The 24,633-nt window shown below is 57.2% G+C and overlaps 5 protein-coding genes across 5 annotated transcripts; 3 read left to right on the top strand and 2 right to left on the bottom strand.

Annotated features, from left to right (window-relative positions):
• Nucleotides 1-3,241: 3,241 nt before the first annotated feature.
• BKCO1_4100088 (trna-specific adenosine deaminase) lies at nucleotides 3,242-4,724 on the bottom strand (the record flags this gene model as incomplete). The annotated part of the gene is made up of 3 exons (XM_020275854.1): nucleotides 3,242-3,915; nucleotides 3,960-4,381; nucleotides 4,606-4,724. 3 exons carry the CDS (start codon nucleotides 4,722-4,724, stop codon nucleotides 3,242-3,244), a joined length of 1,215 nt encoding a protein of 404 aa, XP_020128412.1.
• A 376-nt stretch (nucleotides 4,725-5,100) lies between these two features.
• Nucleotides 5,101-9,772, top strand: BKCO1_4100087 (respiratory complex assembly protein rmp1; the record flags this gene model as incomplete). The annotated part of the gene is made up of 9 exons (XM_020275853.1): nucleotides 5,101-5,175; nucleotides 5,235-5,258; nucleotides 5,324-5,695; nucleotides 5,743-5,789; nucleotides 5,838-5,920; nucleotides 5,968-6,269; nucleotides 6,897-7,836; nucleotides 7,895-8,190; nucleotides 8,237-9,772. The coding sequence occupies 9 exons, from the start codon at nucleotides 5,101-5,103 to the stop codon at nucleotides 9,770-9,772; spliced, it is 3,675 nt and encodes a 1,224-aa protein (XP_020128411.1).
• A 1,165-nt stretch (nucleotides 9,773-10,937) lies between these two features.
• Nucleotides 10,938-12,759, top strand: BKCO1_4100086 (elongation factor 1-alpha; the record flags this gene model as incomplete). Its single annotated transcript, XM_020275852.1, has 5 exons — nucleotides 10,938-10,942; nucleotides 11,023-11,093; nucleotides 11,154-11,209; nucleotides 11,459-12,620; nucleotides 12,674-12,759. The coding sequence occupies 5 exons, from the start codon at nucleotides 10,938-10,940 to the stop codon at nucleotides 12,757-12,759; spliced, it is 1,380 nt and encodes a 459-aa protein (XP_020128410.1).
• A 3,865-nt stretch (nucleotides 12,760-16,624) lies between these two features.
• Nucleotides 16,625-17,612, bottom strand: BKCO1_4100085 (vacuolar protein sorting-associated protein 21; the record flags this gene model as incomplete). The annotated part of the gene is made up of 3 exons (XM_020275851.1): nucleotides 16,625-17,319; nucleotides 17,388-17,451; nucleotides 17,529-17,612. 3 exons carry the CDS (start codon nucleotides 17,610-17,612, stop codon nucleotides 16,625-16,627), a joined length of 843 nt encoding a protein of 280 aa, XP_020128409.1.
• Nucleotides 17,613-19,994: 2,382 nt separating this feature from the next.
• On the top strand, nucleotides 19,995-21,509 carry BKCO1_4100084 (tat pathway signal sequence; the record flags this gene model as incomplete). The annotated part of the gene is made up of 3 exons (XM_020275850.1): nucleotides 19,995-20,009; nucleotides 20,070-20,599; nucleotides 20,726-21,509. 3 exons carry the CDS (start codon nucleotides 19,995-19,997, stop codon nucleotides 21,507-21,509), a joined length of 1,329 nt encoding a protein of 442 aa, XP_020128408.1.
• Nucleotides 21,510-24,633: the final 3,124 nt, after the last annotated feature.

Raw genomic sequence — 24,633 nt, 5'->3', positions numbered from 1 at the left:
TTGTTCGTCTGCGTTCTAGCGCACCCTCCAAGCATGGCGCAGCAGCACGTGGGAAACTTTATAGTTCACTACGTTCGTACAGGGTCTGGGCATCTGAATGTAGTGCTTCTTGGGGGATTCCGAGCTGGTCATAGCGCTACGAGGAGGAAGGCTGGCTTGGGCTTTGTCGTTTGCTTTCCTCGCTCGCCCCAATCTTTTTTTTTAAACTTTTCCTTGCCTCGTATCATCGGTGCACAGCCGTTTCTTCGTTATCTCTCTCTCCCTCTCTCCCTCCCTCCTCTTCTGATTCTCTCTTGCGCAAGAAACACACGATGAGTGGCTTTGGTGCGCTTGCGTCACCTTGTCCACGTATGCGCTATACGTATGCCTCAGCCCATCCCTTCGTCGCTTAGCTGCGAGACTCAGACAGTCTCGGGACCCTTCTTTCTTCCCCCGCACATTCCTCGCGCTGCTCCCTTGTGGACCCTTTTGAAATTTTCAAATGTGTCTGTGAGAGCAGATGACATCCAATCGTGAGGAACAAAAAAAAAAGGCGTACGACCCCATTCAAACCGTGCGCTGGTCTCGAGAACTTTCTGTGACGCCTCCTTCGTTACTATCCCAGGGAGCCCCCCCAGCATTTCAAGTGACGTCGAAAGAAAGGGTAAAAGATTTCTTATCATCGGCGTATGTACGGACTAGCTGATGCAAGGGAAGAAGTTCTGAGTGGTTTTTTTTTCTAGCCGACTTCTTTTCGATAAGGTTTTTTTTTGTGCTGCGAACTGGCGGGGGAGTGAGGGGATCCCGTGAAGATATCATCTGATGTCTTGCTCCTCAAACGCCAGTGGACGGTCTAGCCTGAGATCTAGAACAGGCCTTTGATGCAAACCGCTGCCGCCCTTGCTTCGAGCCCGACGTTCGCATGCATTCCCGCCCGACCACCCACCACCCTCTATCTCTCTGAGAACGTGCAGAGGAAGATGTGTCTTGGCCATTATTGCAATCATCATACGATTGCCATGTGCTATCCCGGACTCTCCGCAGTGTTGGTTGGCGGGGTTTGACCTTTTTTTTTTCTCTCTCTCCCATCGGCAGGGAGAGCAAGGTCGAGCGGATGACTTCCCTCCCTCCCTCTCTCTATGCAAGTGCTCTTTCCCTGCCTTCACGCCGACGTGGCGTTTCGAATACTGCTGTGCTGCACGGCTTGTCTGCCCTGGGTCTTCGTTGGCCGTGTAGAGAAGGATGAAGTCATGCGGTTGTGGATTTTCCAGGTGGTTGGATGACTGGCTGGTAGGCTGTAACGTCCTCGCCGTGGAACATATGTGGAGTGGATGGTGGACCGAGCGGAGTAGAGGAGCGATGCTAGACTTCTAGTGTGCTAGCGTCACAGGGCAGGAGTTGCGGTAACGGCAGAATGGAAGTACATAGGAAATGATTTTTCTTAACAACGCTCACAATTCGCTATCGTGGATGCGCTTTATATCTGTGAGGCGTGGCCGACTTTCAAATCAACATCTACATGCAGATCAAGACTCGCTTGGCGCATGTAATGCACCGGTGCGTGGACTGGAAACGGTCTCTGGGGAGTATCGTGATGGCCGTTTTTTTGGTGTTGAGCACATGTGAAGCAACGCCATCAGAGAGGAAGATCTCATGGACATATTTTGCTGGGGCAAGAGAGGGAAAGTGGTTGCGAACTATGGTATCTACATATTCAGTGCCAGTGATCCCTTCCACACCACCCAGCACACACACCTACAGATGTATCTCGCCTCAGGCCCGTCCGGCGAGAGTGACAAACACCATCGGCAAGCCCGCTTGGGCAACAAACCCATCAACCACATGACAAAACTTACACACGTGCATCTTGCCTGGGAGATACCAAGACGTCTCGCAAAGAAATTGAAGATCCCAGCTTCAAGCTACAAAGCATACGTAGACGTGGAAGTACTTTCGACAAATAGCGGACTATATCAACGAAAGAGATATACGCTAGTTGAGGCGCGAACCCAGCCTATACTAGAGGGCACGTAATACTCCAGAGCTCGTTGGTTGAGATATCCTCCCAAAGCATTTTTCTTGCGAGCAGTCGTGGCATGTTTGCCGCGGGCCTTCTGAGAGTTCTGATCGATGATTTGGAAGAACTCCGCTGGTGTTTCTGCGTGGTATTACTGCGTCCAGTCGAGCAAGGCGTTGTACTGTGCTATCATGAAGTAAAAGGATTGCTTGTAGAAGTTAATTTACTTTCTCATCTCCTTGTCTTTCAGCTTCGGCGACTCTTCATCGGATTCAACCACTTGATCGCTTGTCTGACCATGAGCAATGTCAACCACTCTGGTCCTTACAGCCTCATTGCTGCGATGATTCATCGTTGATATATTTTTCTCTGGCAACATACAGCTTGAGGTCGCCCAATGCTTTTGTCTGTGGTGACGTCTCTGAGCTCGGCAGATCGTTGGTAAAGCCATGCAGAGCAGCACAAACAGCCCAGGCTGCACACGGATATCCAAGCCGGGTCAATGTAAGCGGAACGGGATCCCCTAGATCCCCACTCTTTACCCTTTCCTTTTCCGCTTCTATAATGCCCGCCTCTAGAGTTTCTCCACGTTACTACGTATTGGTAATAAGAGCGTGTTTCCCTTTTGTTTTTTTTTTTAACTTATTGTGATAACTTTCCGGAGGCGGGACACGGGCTTCGAGAGTTTTTTTTTTTTCGTTTCTATACCGCCTTACATTTGTACTATAGCTACCGTGAGTCTAGTAACATAACGAAATTTATCAACCCGTTAAGCCGGGAGATGTCACGGTCAGCAGGCAGGTTCGGGTTCCTGCCATAGGTAGCCGGTTCTGGAACTCAACGGTTCCAGAACCACCCTTCATCATACAATCCAGACGGTGTGGATGGCGGTGGAGGCGGCGGAGGAGGCAACGGAGAGCGCGGCCGAGGGAAGAGCACGGAAGAACTCGACGAAGCCGGCAGAGGGCCCGGCTGACATGACGAGGCTTTAAGGTTATCAGCATGTCCCAATCCGGTAATGCGCGAGAGCTTCCCCCGCAACGCTGTAGCCGTAACCTCTGCCAGCACCACGCTACTTGGACTTGATGAATGCAAAAGCTGGTACGAAGACTCACAAAGGGATTTTGCGCATCTACAGAGGACGTAAACAATGATAATATTCCAACTTGCCGCGTCGAAGCTGTCCGACCGCAAGCATACAAAACGGGCTACTCCGTGGCTTACATGCGTCTACAATCAAAAGTCTCAGTCTATACTGAAGCTATCGTCAGCTACATTGTTGACCCATCCGCGCAGTGCGTCTGCCTTTGCAAGGTCTTTCACTTGCTGACGCCCCAGCAACAGAGGGATTCTCTTAAAAGTAGCATAGTCTTTGCTATCAGCAAGCAGACCCGACAACTCCATGACTTCTGGGATGGCATCGCAGCCCAGACACTTGGCGATGCCAGCTACAGCGCTCCACATTGCTCGGCGCGAGACCACGCTAGCTCCTTTTACGTCACCTTGCTTCCTTCCTTGGAGCGCGCCATTGATGATGACTTCTCTGTGCGATGGAGTGTACAGGGCGCTCAGGTTGCAAGGGACAAGCTTCTGCTCCGGCAAAGCACTTCTTCTTGACCACTCAAACTCCTGCGAGACGGTTTGAACCTCAAAGGGCCGAAAAGAGTAGCCGTGTGACCGCATCTCGGTTCCCTCAGCCGCCAACGGGGCCATCCTTCCTGAAGAGCCGAAGGCACGTGTAGTTGCAGCTGGCACGTGCTGGGACTCGGGCAGGATGAGAGTGCGAAGGTAGGCGGTCCGCGGGTCCAGGAGAAGGGCGGCCGGAGCATTAAGAAGCGAGGTGAACTGCTTCAACGCAATCTTGTCGGTGCAGGATTTGCTCAGGGTTTCCGGGGCATCGGGGCGAGCTGATATGCAGGCTGGATCAATAAGATATAGGACACGACATTCGGCGGCGACGTACCAGGCTTGCGGCGAACGACGCCGAGCTCCGAGAAATAACCTCTTCCTCTCAGGACAACGTCGGCATCGGAAGAGGAGGCGGCGGGCGTCGGATTTGCGGGCAGCGACCAGGGCGTGGGGTCCTCTTGAGCGTCCATGGTTAGCTCCATGCTGGCATCGCCGCATGGCGCCTCGGAGCAGTACATGTGGATCTCAACTTGGGTCCGGAGAGCGAATGGCTGCGGCACAGTCCGCGATATCTCGGCCGCGTCCCGACGCACGACAAAGTCCGAAGCAAGAGCGCCCGAGGACACGAGGGCGGCGCACTCGTCGACCAGGAAGCGGTTGAGGGCGCGGAGGGCGAGCACCTCGGCGTGCCAGTCGTGCAGCACGACGCCGTGGGCGGCGGGCACCTTGGTGGCGGGGAGACACTTCATGCCCGTCCTGCAATCTTCACGCTTAGCCGTCCGAGCCGCAGTGGAGCGCACAAGACCGTGGGAGGCGGACTACCCCAGAGCGACGCAGGTCAGAGTGGGTCGGCCATCTGCTGCTCCCCATGGCACGTTGGTGCGTCAGCCGAAACGGGCACACGACTGATAAGGCGCGCGTAGCGTGTGATGTCGGTACCTGTGGTTCGAGCCAGCACCACGCCTGCCAGCGGCACCCACTCGCGGGCGTGCGAGTCGCGCGCACGGGGCTTGCACTTGGCGGGCAGCCCGTCGAAGGCGCGCAGCACACAGGCCTGGACGTCGGCGGGCGCGGGCGCGGGCGCGGGCGCGGGTGGCATCGCGAAGGCGCGGAACGGCGGGCGTCAGAGGTGTACTGTGTAGCCGCGCGATTTGTGTGCAGAGCGCAGGGCCGGGGCGGACGCTGTCGGCTCGGCGGTCGCGCGTCATCTGCGCTGGGCGTGTGCTCGTGGGGACGGGGCTCCACTACTGGCTGGACTGAGGGTCGCGCCGTTCGGTTGCACTCCCGTCCCCATTCCACCCCCCAGCCCTGCCATTCCGCGGCCAGCGCCTTGCCCTGTACGGACGACGTGACCGCGACAGATCAGGAAGCGTCAGATCTGCTCCGAGCCTCGTGTGTCCGATAAAGCTGCCCGCCGCCCGCCGCCCGCCGCCCGTCGCAGCCATGCAAGCTTTCGGTGAGCTTCTCCGTCGCCAATGGCTCCGCGGCGCAAGTCTGTCGCATGGGCGAGTGACTCGCTGACGGCTCTCGCAGTCCCCAAACACCGTCGGGTAAGACCCAACCGCACCGCTGCCAATCTCCACGCCCCCCCTGCTGACTGCCGTTGCAGCCCAAGTTCGACCTCCAGCTCAGAGTGCGTTTCCCACGCCCGCCGCCCTGCCCCTCGCTTTGTCCCTGACCCCCCCGCGCGCCCCCCAGATCCTGGACCTGAACAACGTCCCGCTCGTCTCTGGCATATCCTACGTAAAATGGCACATCCCTGGCTCCGCTGCCGCCGAGCACCGCGGTCGCACCGAGCGTCGCGCCATCAAGGAGCACAAGGTGTTCTACGTCTACGAGAAGCACATCCCTGTGCGCATCACCATCCAGAACAAGTCCAAGATGCTCGAAGATGCCTGGATGCACTTTGAAGTCATACAAGAGTACAGCGCCGGCGGCAAGAGCGACAGGATCGTGCTGGGCAAGGTCGATCTCAACTTGGCCGAATATGTCGAGGCCAGCGAGCTCGAGGCCGCCGGGGTCGTGCGCCGCTATCTCATGCAGGAGAGCAAGATCAACAGCACTTTGAAGGTTGGCTTTGTCGAACTCCCGTCGTGCGGGTTGCGCTGACTTGGCAGATCGGAATCTATATGAGGCAGATTGATGGAGACAGGGATTACATCGCGTGAGTCGCACCTCACGGCCGGGGAGTCCTGGTGCTAACGTGACGCAGCCCCTCGTTGAAGAATGCCCAAGTCTTTGGAGGGATTGCTGGGATCATAGCTGGAGAACAGGTCGAAGGAGACGAATCTGGCCGTATGCGTGTCGAGCCCGTCCGGCGAGTTTGGCTGACTTTATTCCAGATCTGCCAACTTTGAGCAAGAACAGCCGCGCCGACGGAGAACTGCAAGATATGTACCGCCGGACAGAAATCGCGTTCTGGGCTGCGCAACCAGGGGAACTCCGCGCCGACGAGTGTATCGAAGACATTTTCAGTGGGGGAGACGGCTGGGGCAATACAGAAGGCAAGCATATGGGCGATCGTTTGGGTGTGGAAGCGGACAGCACCTCTCTCAGCGATAGTGGATCCCGATCTCCTCTGCGCGGATGGCACAGAGTCACTCCTAGCCAAGGAAGCAACAAGTCGCAAGACACGCTCAAGAAGGTACGAATGGTTGGTCACGAGCGTGGACTTTCTATCCGTGGGAGGGCCAGTCTGGAGCAACAGGCGAATCAAATGAAAGCGGAGGCACAAATGGCAAGGCCCAGACCGTCCAACGAAGTCGAAGAACTTGACGTTCGAGATGATCTGAGAAGTTGGTCGCTCCCCGTGCACTGAAGAGGATCCTGGTGGAAGCTGCGGGCTAGGGCACCGGAAGGAGATCTATGGACGACTTGGTGGAGTGCATACGGGAGGGGTGTTCGGTTCTTTTACATCGTCGCATTGCATCGGGCGGAGTTGCGGGGATGTTCACGGGATTTAGATTTCTGTACAGGACAGCCAAACAACCAGGCGGTTGGAAAGCGAAATACATATTTCTGGACAGCTGTGACGGGTAATGCTGTGATGTGGTCGTGGGAGGGTCTCGACGCGGCGGCGTGTCGGACTCCCGACTCGCCGGGCCCCAAAAAACTGCCGAACGCGCGCAAAGCTGCTGCTGCGCCCTTCGGGAAGGGAAAGAACTGCGCAGCCAATTCCATCTCAGCAGAACTCTAGCTTTCTTTGCCTTTCCTTATGCTTGCCCAGCGGTCCTTGGGCGCATCAGTATGTCTACGATGCCGACTTAACCAGGCGCGATTGCTGCGCCTCGGACGCGCGCCTGTTGCACCTCTCGCCACAGCCATCACGACCTCGACCTCGTCCGCTGCGACTTTCACAAGCACTACCCGCCGATTACGAGCCTCCGAGCCAACCGGTTTCTCAGATGTCGCTCAACTCGAGATCCGTCGAGAGCTTGAGCAGCACAATCCATACACTCCCATCATCCGCACCATCGAGTCCGACCCTGCAACACGAGCCAGACGCTGGCCGCGAGAGCCCGTGAGGCGCGGTCGCAAGGGTCAGACGATAAAAGAGACATCCGCACCGCTGCGGCGGCAATACCTGGGCGAGGACTCGGAAGTACTCATTCTGCGGGACCTCACGCCGCTACCGGAAAAGAAGGAGGAGGAGAAGCAGGAAGACGACGCTTCCGCTCCCGCGGCCGGGGGAGAGGACGACGCGGCGAGACGCAGGCGGGAGATACGGGAGACGATCGAGGCCTCGATAGCGGGGCAGTCGGCCGTGGCCGGGCAGGAAGAAATCAACGAGCAGATCAACAAGCTGCGCCCCGTGTCGGCCGAGGGCCTGTACTACCCGGCGTTCATCACGCGTGAGGCGCTCAAGGACCTGCGGAAGGCGTTGAAGAACGCATATGCGGTGGCGCAGCTGAGGAGGTATGCGGCCGTGCAAGAGGGGCTGGGCCAGCTGCGGGAGCTGAAGAGGGAGGAGCACGCCGTGCCGAGCGTGCTGTGGCAGTCGGCATGGCAGCAGGGCGTCTCGCCGATTGAGGAGAGGCTTCCCGAAGCCAAGAGGGCTGATGTACCTGTGGAGAAGCTGCCGAAGATGCAGGTCATCGACCGGATCGTGACACGGCTGTGGAACGTGGGAGTCATCGAAGAGAGCATGGCTGTGGGCGAGATTGAGGTCAAGCTCGAACCGTGGCAGTTTGATGTTCTTACCCTCTCGAAACGTAAGGCTGTCTCATTCTGACTGGAGGGCGATGGGTTTTTACTAACTCGTCGCTACAGAAGGAGATCACACTATCCTCGACAATATTGGACATCAACGAAACATCAAGATTGACTCTTACCGGCCTGACCATATCCTTCGGTTCACTGCAGAGAGGGAGCAAAGCGAGCAAGCCGTCACCGATATCGAGCGCGTTATGAGACAATTTAAAGTTAAGACGTTCAACCTGGAAGACTTCGAATGGCTTCGTCAAAGGCGCGACTTGGAGCGTTTGACAGACTTTTTTTCGCCCAAGGACTTCGAAGTCATTGCAAGTTTGAGCAACACCGTCATCGATAGCTCGTCAGATTCCTCGGTAAGAACGAGCATTCCCATCAGACTGATCATCGCTGACTCTGTAGGTGACAATCTATGGCGTGCAACATAATGTTGAGTTGGCACAACGGCTTCTGCTCAGCTTGATAGGGCATCCCAACGGCGCTGAGACCAGAGTTTTGACCGATGCTGAAGGAGAAGGATTCTTGCAGTTCTGCGCCTCTGAAAGTGCACTACACTACCGGCATAGAAAGAAAAATTACCGACGTTGGACCTTTCCAGTTCAAAGGGACTCCGTCAAGGCAGAGAAGAATCAACCTTTGGATGAAGAGCCTGCATCAGAAAGTTTGGAGAGCGCTACAACTACCTCGACGGAGGCACACCCTGACCATCTTCCAGACGATGGACCAAAAGAAGCTCACGATGTGGACGGCCAGCCACGACTTGCTGAGCAAGTTGTCCAATTTTTCACGTCGCGGCTTGACGGTTCCAGCGATGTGTCAAAGGAAGCTCACAACTCAGCCGAGGAAACCAAGAAGTCTTACTGGGAGTCTTCTGCGCTGATTGAATTCTATGCCACATTCGGCAATGTCCTTCACAAAGGTCCTTCTACCAACGACTCGCTATCGCCAACAACCCTTCCAAACATACTCGAACACAGCGGCAACCACGGTCGTGTCTTCCTCCATTCCATCCCTGGATTCAGTCCTTATCTACAACATCTCGCATCTACCACACGGCTTAACCCGGAGTATCCCGACGCTCTTCTCTTCCGTTTCATGCCGTCTCCTTGGGACATCGAGGACTCTTCTTCATTGGAGGATTTCGGGGAGTTGGGCCTGCGGATCCAGTTCGACAAACGAACGGGCAAAGCACGATACCAAGGTCTGGGTCTGACGACCCGAGAGAGAAACGTGGACGTTCTGATGCCTGAGAAGCCGATCGATGTCCGTTTCACGCATCGTGAAGTCGTTTGGACCGAGTTCAGTCTGGACCGTTCTAATGAGATCCGAGATTACCTCGTGCAAATCAGTACGAGTCTAGACGTTGGAGGAACCATTCGAGCTCCTCCATCGCTGACATTTCGCATTCCCGCGTGGGCTGTAAGGAACCAGGAGAAGTACAGCTCGCTACCATTCGAATACACAGACAAGGGCAAAGAATACATCAAGGAGTTCATCTTGACTACTGTTGAGCACAGGCAGATGTGTAGATACGACCTTCCGGACGGCAAACACCGCATCTCCTACACCTCTGTCGAAGGCGGCAGGATGGGTGGACGTCACGGCGAGCTGCGTGCACGCATCAGGAGGCCTGCCCTTGGTGCGGAGCAGTTGCAGAAACAGGTGCCGGGACTGGTCGAAGAGGCGTTCAATGTGGCATCTCAGATCAACGACGCTGTGCATGACAGGTTGCTGCTTCCTGAGACGAAGATTTCGAAGCACGAGTGGCATTCCAACATCAAGAGGCTCACGCTCGAGGGGCGATTCGAGGAACCGCTGCACGCCAACATCAGATACATCAACGATGATGGTAGTAGAAAGCCTCCTTCCCAGGCGGCGAAGGAGGCCAACGCACGCCCTAGGGATATCGACGCCCCGCTGAAGGCGGGCGAGAATTAAAGGATCAGAGAGGCTGCGAGGAGTGCTACATGATCAACATTGCATAGAGCCATTTTTGGGGCTGGTCAGGCCTCTGGGCATGTACACACAAGAAAAGGCACGGGGCAGGAGTTGGGGAGTCATGGCTGCAATGTCTAGAGGATAAAAGTGTACAACATGTAGACGTATAAATAATTGCTCGCCACTTGCACGCAGACGAAGGATGCTGGCTGTTGGTGTGAAGACTCAAAGACCGCACGCGCCGGTGTCCCTGCGCGGTAGCACGGTGGCAGAATAATTTTTTTTTTGCCCGCGCGGCCCGCCGACGTCATTGCAAATTCCAACGGCGCCCGAAAGAGTCATTCAACCGGCGGGGTGAGCCGCACAGCCATATGGGAAATTTGACGCCGCTGCCTGCTGCTGAGCTGTGTGTGGTACACCCACGACGCGGCCGCCCGCGGTGAGCGGAGCGGTGCATGCTCTGCGGTGACCAAAGCGAGGGCGCGAGAGAGGGGGGGCACCGGCCGTGGCCGCGCAGAGGATCCTCAGCGCGAAGGCAACACCAAGCGCCACAAAGCTTTGACTCCCGCAGCGTTGCAGAGCGCGTGGAAAGCCGGCGGGGGGGTCGCGACTGCACAGGCGGAGTCGCGAGATTCGCGCGATACAGAGCGGGCGCTGCACGTTGCCGCCGGAGGGGCAGGCTGCTGCAAGTCACGGTGGTTCTGGACGGCGTGTGGCAACCGGATCTGCAAAAGGCCTGCAGTGCGGTGAGAAGCTCTCGCGACTGGCAGGCAAGAGACCCAATTGTGTGGCCTCTGGCGCCGTGGATGCAGAGGTAGACTCCACGGGAGTCATACCGTGAACAGCGCATCAGACGAGCGCTTGTTGGGCCGCCGCCGCAAGGTTGCCCCGCCATCAGCTGGCAGTGCATGAGGTAGGGCACAAAAGTTTTCCCTGCTTAGTTAGCGCCCCCACCACGCCGCCCGCGCCCGATAAAAACCTTCCAGCGCCCCTCCACCACCTCTTCTTTTCCTCTTCGTCTCACACACCTCGAATCGTCGGCATTCGTACCTGTGTACGCCCCACCCCGCCATTGCTGCTCTGCCTCGGCCATTGTACTGACTGCCGCCCAGGACTTCAACCTACTTCAACTCCAAGTTCCAGAACACACTTCCACACCGTCATCATGGGGTACGTCGCCGCCCGCCTCAGGCCGCCGGTCGCACCACGACGGCCTCGACCGCCCCAGCACACACTGACGAGCGCCGCAGTAAGGAAAAGACTCACATCAACGTCGTCGTCATCGGCCACGTCGACTCTGGCAAGTCGACCACCACCGGTCGTAAGTTGCCCCCGCCCGCCCCATGACGTCGACGCAACACCCGGCTCACATGCATCGCAGACCTTATCTACAAGTGCGGTGGTATCGACAAGCGTACCATCGAGAAGTTCGAGAAGGTAAGCCGATTGTTCTCGCTCCTGCACGTGTGCGGTGCTGCTGCGCACAGCCCGTCTTATCATCGCGCTGGTGAGGGGCATTTTGCGTGGTGGGGTTTGGCCCGCGCTAAGCCTCGTCTGCGCTCGGCAAACTGGCCGCACTCGCTTTTTTTGCGACCGGCGTCAGGCCGACACGCCCCTCACTAGCGAGAAATGCCCTGACCACTCAGGTGCTCTCGTATGACCACAAGCTAACGCACGCCACTACAGGAAGCCGCTGAGCTCGGCAAGGGTTCCTTCAAGTACGCCTGGGTTCTTGACAAGCTCAAGGCCGAGCGTGAGCGTGGTATCACCATCGACATCGCCCTCTGGAAGTTCGAGACCCCGAAGTACTATGTCACCGTCATCGACGCCCCCGGTCACCGTGATTTCATCAAGAACATGATCACTGGTACCTCGCAGGCCGACTGCGCCATTCTCATCATTGCTGCCGGCACTGGTGAGTTCGAGGCTGGTATCTCCAAGGATGGCCAGACTCGTGAGCACGCTCTGCTCGCCTACACCCTCGGTGTCAAGCAGCTCATCGTCGCCATCAACAAGATGGACACCACCAAGTGGTCTGAGGAGCGTTACCAGGAGATCATCAAGGAGACCTCCAACTTCATCAAGAAGGTCGGCTACAACCCCAAGACCGTTCCCTTCGTCCCCATCTCCGGCTTCAACGGTGACAACATGATCGAGGCCTCCCCCAACTGCCCCTGGTACAAGGGTTGGGAGAAGGAGACCAAGACCAAGTCGACCGGCAAGACTCTGCTCGAGGCCATCGACTCGATCGATACCCCCGTCCGTCCCTCGGACAAGCCCCTCCGTCTGCCCCTCCAGGACGTCTACAAGATTGGCGGTATTGGCACGGTGCCCGTCGGCCGTGTCGAGACCGGTGTCATCAAGGCCGGTATGGTCGTCACCTTCGCCCCCGCTGGTGTCACCACCGAGGTCAAGTCCGTCGAGATGCACCACGAGCAGCTTGTCGAGGGTGTTCCCGGTGACAACGTCGGCTTCAACGTCAAGAACGTCTCCGTCAAGGAGATCCGTCGTGGCAACGTCGCCGGTGACTCCAAGAACGACCCCCCCAAGGGCTGCGACTCGTTCAACGCCCAGGTCATCGTCCTCAACCACCCCGGTCAGGTCGGTGCTGGCTACGCTCCTGTCCTGGACTGCCACACTGCCCACATTGCCTGCAAGTTCTCTGAGCTGCTCGAGAAGATCGACCGCCGTACCGGCAAGTCGATTGAGAACAGCCCCAAGTTCATCAAGTCTGGTGATGCCGCCATCGTCAAGATGATTCCCTCCAAGCCCATGTGCGTTGAGGCTTTCACCCAGTACCCCCCGCTTGGTCGTTTCGCCGTCCGTGACATGCGCCAGACCGTTGCCGGTACGTATCCAACCCGGCCCCTCTCCCCGTGATCTCATGCTAACGTACTGTAGTCGGTGTCATCAAGTCCGTCGAGAAGTCCGACAAGGCTGGTGCCGGAAAGGTCACCAAGGCGGCCCAGAAGGCCTCCAAGAAATAGGCGGATCCTACCCAGGTTCCTCTTTTTTCTTTTTCCTCTCGAGATTAGCGTTTCGTGAAGGATTTTCGGTGCGGCATTTCTTACTTTTCTGACGGTTTACGAATCATGGGAAGGGAGGATTGCTAGATTTACTTCTATCCTTCCAATAAAAAATAGAAGTGATGATGATGTTCTGACAAATTCTGCTCCCTCTTATCGACGATGTGGTGGCTACTGCCCCTTGGTGTTTCATTGCGCCCGCTTTTGACGCTTGGCCCTTGTTCTTGCATGACGAAAGTCTCGCACACATGACTCAGTCCTCGGAGGCCCGCTTGGACGTTAATGTGAAACGGGGACCTTGTTCATTCCCGCCAGGAGTTGCCAAAAGTGCTTCCATATCCAAGACGCTCGGCAGGCCCAGGCGACATGCACAGCCGAAGCCTCCACGCAGACACATTCAGGTTTATCGCAAGCCCTTGTCTACACGGTGGCTTCGTCGCCGTTGTTTCTCTCGTAAAGATATCATAGGCGCTAGGGCAAATATCTTGATATTTTCCGATTGCAGTGTCAACCCAAGACTACTCGAAGTGCTTGTCCGGATATCGCATTCAACTCTGCACTTTTTGCGTCCCGACCATGACTTCATTGGGGGGAAAGGAAGGGGTTCACCGAAAGTAGCAAGCTTATACTCTCCCCTCCCTGTACATTCTTTTAGCTTCCGCAAGCTTAAGTTACAACCCTTGGGGAGATCTTCTTCTTTCTCCGGGGACTGGGGATGATCTCTCGGCTGGGGAAGGCTGTCGGCTCAAGGATGGGAGATCCCGTTTTTTTTTCTTTGTAGCCCGATTGGGCGGGTGGACGTTGATTGGTCGTGGTCGTGATCGTGGTCATGGTTTCCAGTCACAACAGTCTAAATCCCATCGCCATGGCATCACGTCTCCACTTACCTGGACCCTTCCCAACCTAACACCACGAGCTTGCTTATGTACTTTAGTACCTTTTTCGGCCCACGACGAGCAAAACCGAGACTCCGGTGCCAACGCCACTACGAACCACCATGGGTTCCGATCATCTGGATCTCAAGCCGTCAGAAGGACCGCTTGGGCTCGAAGTCTCCAGCCCTAGACTTGACCTTTCCAATATCGCCGGATTGCATAATGTACAAATGCCTATCACGCCTGCCGAATGAACCTCCCTCTCGATGAGATTATCGCCCGATACATCTACTCCGACGCCAATGCCGAAACCATGATCATGGTCGGGCCTGCACGCAGCTTACTTACACATCACGCTCGACACGACCTTTTGCCCTGGCCCATGCACCGCCAGGCATTTACGAGGAGACGTGCTGAAGAGGGGTCCTCCTGGCCGCCGGCGTAGTGTAGTCATCGTAGGGTGCGCCCCGCACATCAACCTCTCCTTCACTTTCCAGCGAGGTCGCCATTTTTTTTTTTTCGGCGAAGGGTATACCACGGATTTTGCGCAGGCACGCCGGGTCGCGGACGTCGGGGCCTTCGTTTGGGAGATGAAGGCGGTTGTTGAAACGTCTGTGGGAAATGGTCGAATCGGTGGATAGGGGAACCATCAGCGGAACGAGCTGATGGTGGTACAACGCGTATGGCATGTAGTCTGGGCTGGCATAGGCATTGCAGACACGTTTTCGTTGAGCGGTAGTCGTATATTTCAACCTCTTAAGCTGTTGTTTTAGCTCAGTTCCAACTAAACAGTAGGTATGCCACCTAATCAATCATCCTTCGCATTCATTAGTAATTTGCGGATGTACATACATGTCATGAATGGAGGTAGTTGGATCTAAAGTCCGGACATACATGTAAGCCTTGAAAACGGACAAAATCGTCCAGGTATTGGATTCAAGTACCTACGCAGGAAAAGTGTGGCATCCGCCACAGTGACGATTTCCGTCGTGGTGGTTGCATAAGCCCTCGTTATAAACATGGCTGCATGAACGGCTATCTTAAGACGGACAATGTCCCCTTGTCCGACTTGGAGGACGAGATTGTTAGGTCTTCCGCTATTATACTCTATCTTTGTCTATATCTACCTGTGTCTCTCCTTTTCCCCCCTCTTTTTGTTCAAATATCTTTACAAACGGAACATTGTATGGATATGGCTTACACGGTAAATTTTCTCTGCAAGCCTACCATCCTTTCCGCGGTCTATAATCCCCCAAAGGAGAGTGGTGTCAGGTTGGTACAGTTGAATTGATTCATGTCTGCGTCGACCGTGGCCAGTACGGGGAATGATTAGTTCACCAGATACTCGTTGTTGGCCGTGGTTAAGATGGAGCCGAGTTCCTCCAAGCTTCTGGCGGAGATGGATTCCCCTTCGACTCTTGCAAAAGGAAAGGAGCAGCGAATCCGTAATGCCCGTCAACGAGGGGAGATGGAGCCGCTGGTAACATCATGAATGGTTATGTTGGCGGCGGTCGACAGTGCTGGTACGGATACGTCGAACTGTTGGTCTCCGTTGGCAGCGAATGCGATTACCGTGCCGGCGCTCACGAGATTTGGTATGACCACGTTGGAATACGTCGCGTAAGACGACAAAGGCGCTCGCCTCTTTTGAGCTGCCGATGGGCGTTGTGAGTAAATGCAGATCTCAGGGCAGAGATGGTATCCGAACGTATACATACCAGCGCAAAGCGCGCCCACAACAAGATGGATAACCAGAGCACCATCTTGCGGTCGACGTACATGGGCGTGACAGTTGGGAAATATAATGGAGAAGTCCGAGATCTCGCTTGTCGCGAAGATTTCGCAGTCCGCTCTTGCATGAGTTACTCCACGCATATTTGCATGATTCAGCATATACTGTATTATGCCTTAGAATCACTTTATTCAGATTTACGAGGACCGGTGATATTCACCTTAAAATTCCAATGTTTCGTTTCCGGCAACATATTTACTTTGACTGTATAGGAGAGTGATATACTCCATGTTCTAAAGACATAGCTTCGGCAACCTTGTCTCGTAAGAACGTGCACTTGTCATAGCTGAGAGTAGCCGAAGCTGACGTCTGAATTCTGTATGATTTTAATAGCATGAGCACGCCCGGACACTTGCTTCAACTACTACTTATCGATTAATTTCCGTATAGACATCTGCATACAGCCATTGGCTTCAGCTGCCTATCGGCATGCAACTCGTAGCATCCCCTGACCCACGTTGGGGTAAGCATCTCCCTCTTCGAAAGGCCGAGTAACATAGCTGAGGTGTTGGCCGGGATCAGGGTTGATGGATTTAGCGTCCAAGCCCCGGTCCCCATATCCGACCTCAGCCCATCGAGGAGGTCCCCGCTCAGCGCCATGCACCTGCATAATGGCCTCCCAGGGTGGGCGATCCTTGCAAGCCGATTCGGCGGGAAGGATGAGGAAGTCGCAGAAGGTGCTTGACTGATCTGGGTGATAGGGAAGGATGACATCATGTTTTCAAAACACGTAGATATAACCCAGATCAGAATGCATTGAAAGATGCTTCACGTAGGCTTCATCTGGACCCGAATGCTCATGTCCGTGCCAGTGCCTTGCGTCCGCATCTCGTATAGGTGTAAACAAGAACCTTGTTTCAGTGGCAGGGTTTCTTCGAACGTGGTCACAGTATATTGACAAACCTACTTTCACAATTGAATCTCTACGAGTCCGCACAAGCAAGGAGATGAAATCAGTGTGTCAGAACGTCTCGTAGAAAAAGCATGTACAAGGCCCTGGAGCCAGCAAAGTAGAAGGGAGAGAGAGAAGAACATCAATGCGGGTTCCAACCAAAAAGCCTTCGTCATGCCCTTTCCTGTGAGGTAATCACTATTTCCCACCCCTGTCTATCCGACTACTCCTATCCGTATACCGTCAATTCATTCCCCTCCTCCCGCTTCAGCAAGCGCATCCCTGATTGGGGCCCTGGGCATCCCGCGCGTTGGTCAAGTTCACCCGCGCATCGTCTCCCCTGTTCAAGCTGGACTGGCCGCCGACGCCGCGCGGGCCCTTCAGGCTGGTTTCCGGGATGGCGTTGGCGATGGCGGTGAAGACCTCGGCCACGTTCTGGCCCGTCTTCGCCGACGTCTCGAAGAAGAGCAGGCTCTCCTCGTCGGCGTAGGCCTTGGCCGTCTTGGTGGCGACCTTGCGCGCGTCGCTGTCGTTGTCGTCGTCCTCCGCCGCGGGCTCGGCGGCAGGGGCGGCCGCCTCGGCACCGCCTTCGGCGCCAGCCTCGCCCTCCGCGGCGCCCTCCGCACCGGCGGCCTCTGCAGAATCAGCCGGGGCTTCCGGAGCGGTGGGAGAAGAAATCTCCTCCGCATCCGCATCCCCGCTGTCGGCCTCCACCAGATCCGCCTTGTTTCCGACGAGGGCGATGACGATCCCGGGGCTGGCCTGGCGCTGGAGTTCGGCAACCCAGTGCTGGGCCTTGGTCAGGCTGGAGGCTTTGGTGATGTCGTAGACGACGAGGGCGGCTTGGGCGTTACGGTAGTACATGGGCGCAAGACTGGCGAAGCGTTCTTGGCCGGCGGTATCCCAGATCTCGAACTTGATGGTGCGGGTGGGGAGGTTGCATTTTTGGGTCAAGAAAGCGGCTGTACGGGGGGTCATGTCAGTCTATCTGGGGGGGCAGAACAACGGGCAGGGCGGAGCGCGGGCGGACCTCCTATGGTGGGCTCCTTGTTCTCTTGAAAGTCATTGTTGACGAAGCGCATGACCAGCGACGACTGCACGCGAGGTGGGCGTCAGCATGTTGGATAATCGGCAGCGGATGGCGTTATCACGGTGTTTGCAGGAGGCGTACTTTTCCGACGGCAGCCTCGCCAAGCAGAACCAGCTTCACGCTGCTGCTGGGCTTGGGAGCCGCAGCTGCTCCTGTATCGGCCATGGCAGTTGATACCGTGCGCGTGGTGTAGGATAGAGCGGGCTCGAACAACTGGATGGAGTTGGCGGAAACAGGTGCGGTTGCGCGCTGAGCACAGGCGGTGAACGGGCGACGCGCGAGCCGGTGGATAACGCGCTCGGATCAGCTTCACCGGTGTGGACGGCGTATAGGCGAGTCGATGCGCGCGGGAACAGGAAGGTGGGCAGCTGGAGGTACACCTGTAGAGCCGTCTGCGGCGGCGCTGAGGCACTGGACTATGACGCCTCCGGATTCGTGGAGTGTTGGGATCACGTGCCGGTCTGTTAGGTAAGCCGCTGATTATCTTATCTGGCCTGGGCAGAAGTGGTGGCCGCTGCGCGCGGCTGGCGGCAGGCGGCAGCCTCGGGCGGCGGCGCTGAGCATCGAGCACAGCCTCGGGCGGCCTGGGAGGAGTGGCGGAGTGCTCGTAACTGTGTATGCATAATTCCAGGTCCACGCTGGGCACGCGTCATCGCGCCTGAAGAGGAGGAGCGGAGCGTGCCCGCAGCCTTGCCGCCGCAGACCCCACTGGCAAGCATCGGAATCGTGATCCGCAATGCGCATTCCGCCGATACAAATTTGTGCATCTCCTGCACCTCTTGTTTCGGATGCGGCGAGAGAGTGGCACGACTCGCTCCGGTCTAGCCCGCCGCCGCCCTGCCGCCGCCCAACACACGGCTAGCCGCAAGTGACAGCGCGGAGGCAGGCCGTGGCCGGGCACGCATCGTATTTTCTGCGAATGCAATACAAACCCGTCGAGATCTCGATGCGATCGCGGCGCTTGCTTTTTCGGGTGTCTCAGCGGCGTGTCGCAGAAGCAGCCAGCAGCCGAGCACTGGGGTTCCCGGCTCCGCAGGGCCCGCCAGCACGCCAGCGGCACAAACGAGTCTAGGCTGCTGCTGCTCCCGTGCTCGGGCAGGCGCGCCTCGTACGGACCGGTCTCCTCCCAGAAAATGTGGGGAGCAGGCTTGACACTCGACAGGTACACAGTACACGTATCGTGCGCGGCAGCGGCTGCCAATCGCCGTGCGCACGGCGGCTCGTACCTGCGGCCGACGCCAGCGGCGGGCCGCTGCTGGCCCAGCGGGCAGGCCGCGCTGGCTGCGCTGGCAGGCCGTGGTGAGGCCTTTTTCTCCCTCGGCATTTTCTCCCTCGAAACTTTTTTTGGCGGGGGGGCGAGTGCCTGGCAGGTGCGTCATTATTTCCCCACAGCAGCTCCTCCGGGTGGCTGGGCTAGCCAGCACATGATAGGCGCAGCAGACCGGACGACAGCACACCACGAGCAGCGCGAGCAGGACCGCGAGCCAGACACCAGACACCGGCCGGGCGGGCGGCTGTGGCGCGGCTGCCACCAGCTGCCAGCCTGCCAGTGACGGCCAGTGACAAGCACAGGGCACCGGTTCAGCGACGGGCGATCCGCCGCCGTTGCTGGCGCTGCGGACGATCGCGCTGCTGGGGATGGGCTCTGGCTTGCGGTGCGGGCAGCGGCGCTCCACCATGCGAGCAGCCGAAGCGAGCAACCAATACAACATGGGCAGGCTTTGGCGGCGGCAGAGGGGGGAGCGCAAGACGCTGATCTCGGCCCCGTGGATCACCCAGTGCGGAGGAGGCCAAGCCTGAAGCAGCCAGCCAGAACACCGCGCCGCCCAGTAGCGGCTGGCAGCCACCGGGGCTCAGGAACGCGCGGCCGCGAGCGTGCAAACACTCGAAGGCACGGCAGCAGCAGCAGCACGGCAGCGCCGCGCAGAGCATCAGCGGAGCAACAGTGCAACGCCCCCATTCCTGGCCCTCGGGCAGCTCGGGCGCGTGGGCGGCCAGAGCGCGTCCGCCCGCTATCGACCGCGAGCCCCGAATAGCAGCACGCTATCCCCCTCGTTGCGCCATGGGGGCATCAGCCGCCAGTGGCCGCAGTACCTATCGCTGCCTTGGTCACGTTCGGCGGGCCCTGCCTGGCGCCATACGCCCGTCCAGCTGATTTGATTGATTACCTGACGCTCCCGCCCCGGCCCAGCGCCCTGCCGTCCAGCGACTTTTTTTGTGTCTGCCATCGCCTGTCTCACGCCTGCATTGTAATCGCACCCCGGCCGCTCTAGCCTGCCTCGCAAGTCGCACCGTCAGCACTGTGTGCGGGGGCGCTTTCATTGTAGTGCATCTCCATAATTTTTGGCCCGCCCGCTCAGCTTCCTTTCAAGGTCCGCTTGCACGGACGACACGCTCCTAATCGCACGCCTCCTGGGCCATCGACGCAACAATTGTTTCGACTCTCTCCCGCACACATCGCATTCCTCCCGCCGCCGTGCAACCGCCAAACAACCTCTCCCATCTCCAATCTCGCCCTCTCCGCCCGCCACATCGGCGCCTGCAGCCATGACGGCCACCAGGGTACGTCTCCTGATCGGCCCCCGCTCCCGGCGGGATACCACCGCTGACTCCCCGACCCAGGAAATATCGCGGCCCTCGAACCGCTCGTCCGTCGGCGCCGTCGCCTCCAGCCTGCCCTCGCGGCACTCGCACTCGCACACGCACTCGCGCGGCAACTCCAGCTCCCTGTCCAGCTCGCTCAACCCCGCCCATCGCGTCTCGCGCCGGAAAAGCGTCTCGACCACCGCCGCCAGCAATGCCGCCGCCACCGGCGACAGCGCCGGCCCCCGCCGCACCTCCAAAGCCCACTTCGCGCCGCGCGGTCCCCAGGCCCTGACCGGCGGCTACCCGTCGATGCCGAGCAGCCTCCCGAACAATGGTTCGGGCTTTCAGGGTCCGAGCAGCTACGGGAGGGGGACCGCCGTGGCCGACGGCCCGCCGCTGGCCTCGATCCCGGACTCGGAGAAGGGCAGCAGCAAGTCGCGGATACGGCGTGCGAGCGAGGGCTCGCGCGTGTCCAAGGAGGGCGGAAAGCGAGCAAGTGGTAGCGAACTTCGATGTGAAAAATGTGGGAAAGGGTACAAGCACAGCAGCTGTCTCACAAAGCACCTGTCAGTATCCCCTGGTCGACGACGAGCCCGCATACCTTCACACGCCGGAGTTCGAATGCCCTTCCAGCTCGCCCTTGGTGTCGTTGTCGTCGTCTCGTGAGATCCAAATGTTGACCTTCTCTGCAGATGGGAACACACTCCCGAATGGGCCATCACCTCGAAGCTACTCATCTCGAAACACCAACAGGTTCAGCTACTTGAGGCCGCCTCGGTGCTGGTCAACATGAACCAAGAGGCCGCCGCTGCCGAAGCCGCAAAGACTGCCGAGAGCGACCACTCGTCGCCCTCCCCTGCGGCCTCGGGCTCGTCAGACTACCGTGATGATGGCATGAGCTCTGCAGAGACAACGCCTCCACCGCACGACGATGCCCCCATCGGCTCCTATACCGGCGGCCGTTTCCCCAACAAGCGCTTCTCCAGCAACAGCAGCGCCTACTCACAATCTTATCAGTCCAACCAATCAGTCTTCTCCGACAGCGTTCCCAACGGGTCTCTGAACTTCTACAGGCAGCAAAGTTACGACGGCCGCCCCACCACTTCCGGCACCTCGGTCACGGCATACGAGGACGAGGACCAGGCCGATCTGGCCGCCGCTGTCGGCCTGTTAAGCTGCAGCTACGGCACCCCCCACAGCAAGCCGGTCATGCTGCCCCCAGACGTACCGCCGGTTCCTCCGCTACCGGCACGATTTGCCAACAGCGTCGACTCTCGCCCGGGCACGATTGCGACACCACCGGGCCAACACGAATACGCCGCGTCGATGCGTTCATCATACACATCGCGCCACGGCAACAACGCCGACGAAGACGTGGACATGGAGGATGACGACGACTATTACGAGAGGCAGCAGCGTTCGCGGGGTCGCAGCGACGAGGATGACGAGGGCATGTTTGGCCGGATGGAGGAATAATAATTCCTGTGTGGGTGGGCGGGACGGGACGGGTTATTTTTCCAGACACATACTCACCCCCTTACCCTTCACACCGATCGGCGATCCCATCTGGTCCAGAACTTTTTTCGATCCTGCGCACCAAATCTCTTGTTATCGTCTCGAAATAAAAAAACAAACAAACAAATTCATCCAACCAAATCAACCAAACCGTCCACGAATCTTCCAAGTCTTCTTTTTTTTTTCTTGCCGCTCCTTTTCTTTTTTGACAACCTTTTTTTCCCCTCTTCTCGTGGTTCGTTTTTTTGGCTCCATCCCCATCACAATGAACGAAACACTTTTTTTTTCTTCTTTCCCTAAAAGCTCCGCGCGGCCCATAAACTCACCGCAGGTCTTTTTTTTTTTCTTTGTCCAAACCAATGCCCACCGACTCACCAGCACCGAAGAGATGGCTCTTTTGTTTTCTTGTCCTTAGCTCTCTCTTGCTCTCTCTCTCTCAGTCTCTCTCCGCTTTCGCATCTCCCTCCCTCTTCTGATTCGCCGCCTCGTCATCGTTTTTTTTAAGATTTGTTGTGTGGCCGGGTCCTATTTTTTTTTTGGGAGTCGGTCCGCGCGGGAATCCTTCAAAAAGAACGTAGCGGTGGCGTGCGCCGGGAGTCGGGTCGGAACATTGCGGGAGGGAGTGGCGAGAGTGAGTGGGAAGAGTGAGTGGGAAGAGAATGAGAAGGATGATCGGAAGCAACCGTGGCCTTCGAGGTTAAAGTTGGAGAGCGGGTTTCGAGCGTTGGTTTTGTTCTTTTGTTGTTGTTGTTGCAGTTTTCAGTTCGTGTGTGTGTGTGTGTGTGTGTGTGTGTGTGTGTGTGTGTGTGTGTGTGTGTGTCTGAGTGTCTTGTCTGTGTGAAATGTGTGTGGGTGCGCCTGTTTTTCCTCTTCTTCTCTCGTCTCGTTCTTCTTCTTCTCCTCCTCCTTGGTCCCATCGCATCATCCATCGTACCGACGGGGTGGGTGAGCGGGGAAGAGGCAGAGCCTGTGGAGGAGGAGATGATGTCGGTTCGCGTCTGGTTTCCCTTCTGGCGTGGCTCGTTGAGGCGGGAGACGGACCGAGATGACGACAGTGATGGTGGTGGTGCTGGTGGTAGCGAAGATGGGAGGGAGCGGGGTTTCCTCATTGAAGATGTCGTAGCATTTGTAGCGAGTCTGTTGTCACGTTCCTGTTCCTGTTCCTGTCCTTTCTCCTCCTGAGTGAGTGTCTGTGTCTGTGTCATACCTTGTGTGACGTCGAGGAGAAGCCCTCCCTGTCGTTCTCTTCCCCGTCTGAACTCTTTCTTACCCTTCTCTGGTTTCGCAGGAGGCAAGAAGGAGTAGGAGCACTTTTTTTTTCGAAACGAAGATGAAGACGATGAAACGACAACACGCATATCTCTGTCCCGGCTTCCTCTGTTTTGTTTTGTTTTGTTTCTTTTCTCATTCCCGTCGTTGGCTGATGCAGATGTTAGTTCATCCCACCCTCCTCTTTTTGATTTTTGCCTTTTTCCGCATCTGATTCCTCCATACGACGTGCATGGACGGCACTCTTCACCAACACCTCTCTTCGTTGTTGGAGACGCAGGTCTAACATTGAACCGACTTGGCCTTTTTATTTTGTTCGCTTTCTCTTCCACTTGCATGGTGATGGTCGAATCGGCGGAAATTGGACCAAGCAAGAAGGGTAGGTGGGTGGGTGTTGTGGAAACGGACAGCATAAACGTCAGAGAGGGGAGGGATAAAGACGAAAGGGAATCGGAGGAAAGGCAAGAGATTGTGAAGACGAGTAGATGAGAAGAGAAAGCGTTGAGACTTGTTGAGAAAAAGTCGAAGGGATTGGAGATGCTTGCTTCGTTAGTGGTTTCATGTACAGCTTGAGTGAATTACAATATGTGTGCGAACGTTGCGAGAGCAGGATTTTGTGGCAAAGGTCGACGCCGAGGGGAGGAAGGCGTGACTTTATCTCGGTTCATGAGGGGACGATGGTAGTTGGAATGGTGCGAATGGCGCGAATGGCCAATGGAGAGGGTGGTGGTAGGAGTCGATGGTACAAGACTTAAGTTCGAAAGGACCGACGGATGGAGGGCGAGGCACGTAGGAAGCGGCGAGGGAAGGATGTGCGGAAAAGTATAATGAGGGAGGGCGTGGCAAGGGAAGGTAAGGTGTCTAGCGTAGGGCAGCGAACATCAGGCAATAAATAGCCAATACTTCTCCCCTCGGATTAGGTTGGATGGATTCGACGGGCAAGGCAAGTCCAAACGGTTCAATGGCTGTGTTGACGCCTTTGGGTCCTTTGGTACGCGAGACGGCAAGACGCGGAAGGCAATTGCTCGGAATTGGGTCCGATGCAAGGCTGTGATAGACAGTTGGCTCATCAAGAAGGCTTGTGAGCGGGCGAAAGGTGGAAGGAGAAGATAGTGTTGGGAGGATGTCGTCACTCTGGGGCAAGGGTCGAAAGGGTCGCGGTGGAAGAAGAGTGGTGGGAAAGGGAGGAAAGGGAAGCAACGGGCGTAGAGAAGCGGGCAAGGTGCTGCCTAAGTAGGATGTGGAGAGGAGGCAGGGAAGCGCAGGTAGTGGTCGGGCCGGGGAGGGCGGGCAGCGGCGTCTGCATGCTTGCTTTGCTGCCAGCAGCCCCAGTCATCGGTAGTGGCAGCCCACATGCTGCCCTGCGCATCACGATCCCGCTCGACCGGGCCGTTTACTGGAATGGGCAATGAATCGGCCCTTACCTGGGGTAGTACCAGGCATCACGGAGCTTGGAATCTTGCTGCTGCTTCTCTCCGGAGGGCCATGGTCCGCGCGGCTGCAGGTGTACATGCTGGCTTCCTTTGCTTTTTGTGGTACGCTCTTTTTGCAGCCGAAATGTGATGGAGCCGGCCCTCGACTGCGGTCCTACGACTTCTGCCAGCTTCAACGGACGCAACGGGAACCAGCTGTCGACAGAGGGCGGAGGGAGGCTGACACGCGAACGTAATACATGTCCCGATTCGAGTGGGTGATTCGAAGGTCTCATGGTGGTGCAGCTTAAGCAGCAGGAAGTAACGGCGACCGATGCAGCGATTCGTTCATGGCGGCGAGGAGCGGCGCCTCGGACATCACAGGCGGCTGCTCACTTGGGCAA

The sequence above is a fragment of the Diplodia corticola genome (genome assembly GCF_001883845.1).
Source record: "Diplodia corticola strain CBS 112549 chromosome Unknown scaffold41, whole genome shotgun sequence".
Lineage (NCBI taxonomy): Eukaryota > Fungi > Ascomycota > Dothideomycetes > Botryosphaeriales > Botryosphaeriaceae > Diplodia > Diplodia corticola.
The sequence above is the reverse complement of the archived record's forward strand: the minus strand, read 5'-3'. Positions and strand labels throughout refer to the sequence as shown.